The 6,627-nt window shown below is 44.0% G+C and overlaps 1 protein-coding gene across 1 annotated transcript in view; it reads right to left on the bottom strand.

Moving 5' to 3' along the window:
* Window positions 1–175: 175 nt before the first annotated feature.
* Window positions 176–6,627, bottom strand: part of SYTL4 (synaptotagmin like 4) — a 44,897-nt gene continuing 38,445 nt past the window's right edge. The window contains exons 13-16 of the mRNA XM_022580778.2: window positions 5,820–5,928; window positions 3,869–3,968; window positions 2,902–3,110; window positions 176–795 (exon numbers count right to left, since the gene is read on the bottom strand). Of these exons, the coding sequence (XP_022436486.2) occupies window positions 647–795; window positions 2,902–3,110; window positions 3,869–3,968; window positions 5,820–5,928 (567 nt within the window). The 3' untranslated portion in view covers window positions 176–646. The remainder of the gene's footprint in view (window positions 796–2,901; window positions 3,111–3,868; window positions 3,969–5,819; window positions 5,929–6,627) is intronic.

The following is a 6,627-nucleotide window of genomic DNA, read 5'->3' as shown; positions in this document are numbered from 1 at the left end:
AAGGTTTTCAGAACTGGAAGCAACTTAGACATTTTCTTAGCATTTCCAAGAAAAGCATTTGACCCAAGCAAGGTGGAAACTGCTACAAACAAGAAGAGTTAAAAGCCAAGTTCCAGAAATGTGTCAAGGTAGAAATGGAGTTAAAAGCATAAATTGGAGAAGGCGGGATGGACCTACTCACCTCTCTCCCATCTTCTGTCTTCCACCCCATCTTCTGTAACCCACCCCTGCTTCCCGGAGCCTTGGCCTCAGACCAGGCACACCTTGAAACACAGACCAGTATGAGTGCCAAAGGCAGCCGGGGCTTCCTGGGGAAGGAAGAACCAGGATAGCAAGACAGGTGATAAAAAGTTGTTTTAAAAGATAAGTTAATTAAATCTCATAAAGATATAAGAAACATGGACTCTGAAAATATATAGTACTTTATGCACAAATAAAAACATTTTGAAGAGACGCTTATTTTTGAGCCTGCTTTAAAAAGGGATAGTCTACATCACTCTAGCATAATGAGATTTGTAGAAATACACGTTTACACACACACACACACACACACACACACACACACTAAATTATAAATCTTCACCCTTGGTTTCTTTGCTTCCTCTGACTTGCCCTAGACAAGGTTGGACCTGCAGAGGATAGGGGCTCACAAGCCCAGCTTCTGCTTGGCCATCGAGGAACGGAGCTGCAGAGTCCCTTCCGCCCAAGACCCTGGGTACTGTCGCATCTTCTGCCATAGGCTTACTTCTTCCCCAGTCGAGTCCATCCAGTCCACCACTTCCCCATTACTGATCCCTAAGGAGAAACACCAGGGGAGGCTGAACAGGGACCCCATTCCTCAGCCTACTGAGAAATATGGGTTATGCATTAAGGATAGCACCCCATAAAAGACAGTGCGCTATGAAGATGGGCTGATGGGGACAGCAGTCTGAGAATGGCTCCCTGTTGATTTTGCACAGCTATTTCTGTGCTCTTGAGACTCCGTCAAGAGACTTAAAGTTGATGAAATGAGACTCGAAACAGCACACGGTAGCTCGAGACTTCTTATTCTAAGGCTGTTACAGCTATAGCCCTTCTGTTATTGCCAACTTGACAAGGGAAGGGAGGGGAGGGGAAGGGAGGGGAGGGGAGGGAGGGAGGAAGAGAGGGGGGAGAGGGAGGAAGAGAGGGGGAGAGGGAGGAAGAGAGGGGGAGAGGGAGGAAGAGAGGGGGGAGAGGGAGGAAGGAAAGAGGGAAGAAAGGAGGGAGGGAGGGAGGGAGGGAGGGAGGGAGGGAGGGAGGGAGGGAGGAAGGGAGGAAGGAAGGAAGGAAGGAAGGAAGGAAGGAAGGAAGGAAGGAAGGAAGGAAGGAAGGAAGCTGAACACCTTTATTTTCTGGCTGTAGACTCCAGGCTTGAAGTTCAGATCATATGGGGCCTCATTTCTATTCTCTTGTATATTCATTCATTCGACAAACATTTATCAAGTGCCTACTGTGTACCAAGTACTCTTCTAGGCTCTGGAGATACAGTAGTAAACAAAGCAGAAAAAGTCCTGCCCACAGGCAGCTTACATTTGAATATAGAAGACAGAAAATACACAAGTAAATCAACAACAGTATTCCAGATAGTGAGGTACGTGTCATGAAGCAAATAAACAGGGTGACTTGTAGTACCTAGATCAAGGCCTCGCTTAGATTAAGTGATCTGAGAGCCCCTCTGAGAAGGAGACATATAGTCAGGAGCTGAAGGACTGGAAGGAACCAGCCTTCCCAGACAGAGGGAGCACTAATTGCAGAGGTTATGAAGTGGGGAGAAGCTTGGTATACTTGGAGAAAAGAAAGCAAGTCATTGTGTTTGGAGCATAGTGAGCAAGTAGTACTATATGATGGATCATAAAGGAACAGAGGGTCTAGACACAGGGGCCTATTGGCATGGTGAGAACTTTGGATTGCTTTCTAAGTGCAGTAGGAGCCCCTGAAGTGTTTGAAGTAGGGGACTGACATGAACTGGCTTACATGTGTAAGAACATCATTCTAGATGCTTTGTGTTAAATGCTTTGTATGAATTATTAATATACAAGTAATATTTACAGCCACAGGAATGCAGAGACTGTAGAGAAAGAAAGGAGAATTCAAGACTAAGCCTTGAGAGCACCAATATTTAGAGTTTGGGTAGAGAATGAGGATGTCCCAAAGAAAAGTGTGGTGTCAAGAGAAGCAAAGTATTTCAAGAAAAAGGGAGTGATCAGCTATGCTAAATAGCATGAGAATTCTAGGATGATGAAAACAAAATTTTGGCATAAGCAGTTACTCAGTGGAATGGTGGGACAGAAGTCAGATCACAGTGGATTGAAGACTAAAGGAGAGCTGAGGCCATGGAAACCACTCTTTAAGAAATCAGAGGGGAGACGTGGGGTCAAGGGAAGGTTTGTTTCTGTTTATTAAGACTGGAAATACCAGAGTATATGTACTTTCTCCTCCAATAGGGAGGTAGAGAGAATAAAACTGGTCAGATAGGATAGATAGGAGATTCCAGAAGTAAGGTCACTGAGAAGGAGAGGGTGTGATCTAGAACACTTGGGAAGAGCTTGGCCCTTGCTAGGAAGGACCCTTCTTTCATGTAACAGGATGGAAGGTGGAAATCAGAGGTACAGATATATGAAGGCTTTTATATGTTTTCAGTGGGAAGATGATGGCATTCCTGGAAATCAGGGTCCCATTTACCTGTACACATGAAAGTGCAGGAGCTCAGCCTCCCCCCAGCCCTGCACATAATAGGCCCTCAGTAAACACTGGCTGAATGTTAACTGAAAGAAGACAACTCCTGACATAGTGGAGCTGTGTAGGGAGGGTGATGGGTCTATTCAGAGTGAAATATCTAAGAGACCTTGAAGACAGTGAGGGTGGGGGAGAGGTTCTCACCAGTGCCAACACCCAGCCTGACTCCGCCCAGGAAGTCATTGCTGGCCAGGGGCTCCCGGTCCCACACAGTCAGTTCCAGGCACATGTGTTGGAGATCTTCCAGCCTCACACCATTGTAGACAAATGTATGGTTGTAGTGGGGATTCAGGGTCTTCTTCATCACAGGAGTTTTACGCTTACTGGCCTTGTTCCTCATGGGAAGGAGGTATCTGGCAGAGGGTGCGGAGGAATCAACAACCTACTCAAAGCTGGCGATATCTATCTAAATTTCCCTTTCCCCTCCCACAGGCCTAGCCCAGGAAGTTGAGTCAACACTCAGATCCGAGGACACACTCTCCCTCCTCTGAATCTGCTGAAGCATAGTTCCTACCACCTCCACTAGATCATTCACCCGATTCAATTCCTTTTACCTGGAGAGAAAATTAATACAATATTATTAGGGAGCTATTGTCTATATGCCATCAAAAATAGGTTTTGAATATTTGGTTCCACTTCTATTGGGAAAAGTCCTGTTTAATAAAAACAACAGTAATAAGCATAGGCATAGCCAGACATGATTTGCTAGAGAACTTAAGTCAGTAGGTTGAGCTGTAACTTGGGGAAAGCTGCCATTGCTTAAATATTGTGGGGAACAAAGTCCTGAGTCCCCAGGTCTTGACAGTCAGGGAACACAGATTTTTATTCAGGATTAATTAAGAGCATAAATCTATAACAAAGGAAAAGTCAGACCTAACTGTCTACCACCCTCCTTTTTGGAAATCAACACTACAGCCCAGCCCAAACTGAGCTCAGACCAGTGGAAACGTGGTAGCGGAGGTTGTGCCATTACCTAATTTCAGGAACAAGTTGGTTGCTGGAGGTGGCAGGACACACAGGGATAATATCTACAGAGAAAGGTTAAATTGGGTTCCTCTCTTAACTCTCATGTCCTGAAACTGGTTAGTTTGGTGCTGGTCCAGGGACTCACCCCTTCACAAAGCTGTCTGAAGTCCCTCCTGATTTGGCAGCTGTCAGATTCTTGGCTTCTTTGATCCACACCTGGAGCTCTCCCCCTTCCCCACCTGTACCTGGAAGGGATGTCAGACATAGCAAGTGAGTTCTGACACCTCCACATTTCTCTCAAGCTTTATCTACATAGCACTTCCTCTCCTTGTTCCTGAAGACAGCAACTTCCATGATAAGTGGACCACACCTGTCTTGTATTCTCAGTACCTAGCATAGCGCCTAACAGCGAGAAATAGGTGCTCAAGTCATAACAATAGCAACAAAGGCTTATTGAAAACTGGCTATGTGCCTGATTCAACATTAAGCATTTATTCCTCAAAACAACCATATGAGATATATACCATCATTCTCCTCATTTTACAGATGAGAAAATTGAGGCATAGAGAAATAAAGTTTCCTGATGTTTGCTGAATGATTGAAAAAAGGGAACTCCACCACTTGTGTTCTGGATCCCATCCCCACATCAACAAGACCCATCAGGCATCATCAATTTCAACCCCCACCTCCCATTTTTAATATCTCATTCTCTACTGGTCCCATCCTCTCAGTCTAAATATATGCTAATCTCACCTCTGGCTTTAAAAAATCCTTTTAAAAGTAAATTTCCCTTCAACCTTATCTCCTATTCAAGCTGTCCTCCCTGGCTCTCCTTTCTTTCACCATCAATTATCCTGGAAAAAAAGAGTCCACACTCACTGCCTCTATTTCTTTGCCTCATTCACTCAACCTAGTTTCTAGTGAAATCTGGCATCTGCTTCCACTGATCCACTGAAAATGTAATCTAATGCCGATAAGCTGTGTCTTCTCATTGGGCCCGACATGCCAGTGGTATTTCAATACTGTTGACAACACCCGCTCCCTTCTTCAAGCTCTCTCCCGGCATTGCTCTCCCCTGATAAGCCTCCACCTCACTGGCTTCTCTTCCCATCTTCATTCTCTAAAGTGTTCCCTCTGGTTCTATCCTTGCCTCTCTTCTCTAGTTATCCTGCACACCCTCCTTGGGAATCTCACTGACTTCCCCAAATCCTATAGATTAGACTTTGCTGCAGGTAACTTTTTAAGAACTTGGCTTCCCGTTGCCAAAGTGTCAAGTTCAACTCCTTACCATTACATTCATGGCCCTTTTCAGCTAGGCTGCAGCCTCACCAACAATTCCAGCCCTACTTCCACATCTATATACCATAATTCTAGCCCCACTCAACTAAGAAGTTCACTGCCTCACACTTACATACAACCCCCCATTTACCATGCCTTTTTCAAACCTTTGCTCATGCTATCTCCTCTTCTGGAAATGCTCTTCTCACCCCATCCTCTTCTTTTTCTTCCTGGTAAAGTCTTAAGTCCAGTATCATCATTACTTCCTCTTTAAAATTCTCCCAAATATAACCAGACAGAATTCATCACTGCCTTATCTGTGTTCTTTTAGCAGATGACTATATTACTTTCTAAAATAAACTGTGCAAGGGAGGGCAAATATAGTGTCTTATTCACCTACATATCCACAGTCACTATGCCTGGTATGTTGATTTACTCTTCCTCAGCCTTCAACTTCCTGTCCCTTATACTTATACACCACCCTTTCCAACCACCCTCTCTCAGTCCTGAAGTTTCTGTTCTGTTCTGACCTCTTAGTAGCCTGTCAGAGCTGGACCAAGACCAAGTTAGTTTAATGGCATCAAAAACAAAACAAAACAACAACATAAAAACAAAAAAGAGAATCCAACTCTTAAGGCATTCCCTTCTGGTTGAAAAACAGAAATGGCTTACTTAGTAAAGGAATCTTCCCTAGAAAATGATCCAGTGTGCATCGTAATCTGGTCTCTCCAATAGTGCTAGCCACTAGCCAGCACCACCTCGCACAGATCTTGTGCAGAAAACTAAGAGCTAAATCCAGGGCCCCAAAGAAAACTCACTCTTCTTCCGGTCACCTCCAACAGGGAGTTTGGAGGCTGGGATGTATTTCAATGATACCACCAACTCGCCTTTGTGTGACGGCAAGCCAGTCGAGGACTCAGCACTGATCTGAAACACAGGGAAACCCAATAGGTCAAGCTGGGCTGTTCAGGAGTTGTTGAGACCTCTCGCTGAGGAGATTCTAAAATTACCCCCAAGAACAGTTTCACAGCATAAAAGGATCCTTCTCCTTATGAATACCATCCACGATCCCTAGGCCATGGCAGCCACAGGATTCTAAGGCAGTTTCTTCCGAAGGAGCTGAGGAAGAACTAACAAAGAGTCTTCCGCAATGCCTACTATTTTGCTACTTTGGGGATACCATTACTAGATTCCAAATACCCTCAAAGGTCTGCCAGCAAAGTTACCATACAAACTGACAGGGGACTGACACCATGACAAAGAATCTTGCTACCAACATTGTTAGTGATAGCCCCAAAGTGGAAACAACCTAAATGTCAATCAGTACAGGAAAGGTTAAATGAGTGATTTTAATGCCATTGTATGGCATATGGTGTGCAATCATCAAAAAGGATGCAGTGAAACTCTACACACTGACATATAGAAAGATATCCAAGATGTACTGTTAAGTCAACAGGGCAAGATGCAGAAAAAGCATCCCACTTATATTAAAATATATTCATATTTGTATATGTAAATATATATGTATGTAAATAATGATTATTATCATTATCACTCATATAGTACTTACTATGTGCCAGGTACTGTTATAGTATTTTAATTATATCATTTTGTTTAATCCTCAAG

Source organism: Delphinapterus leucas, chromosome X, assembly GCF_059928025.1.
Source record: "Delphinapterus leucas isolate spDelLeu-1000000601 "Yukka" chromosome X, BTC_Dleu_Yukka2, whole genome shotgun sequence".
NCBI classification, from domain to species: Eukaryota; Metazoa; Chordata; class Mammalia; order Artiodactyla; family Monodontidae; genus Delphinapterus; species Delphinapterus leucas.
The sequence above is the reverse complement of the archived record's forward strand: the minus strand, read 5'-3'. Positions and strand labels throughout refer to the sequence as shown.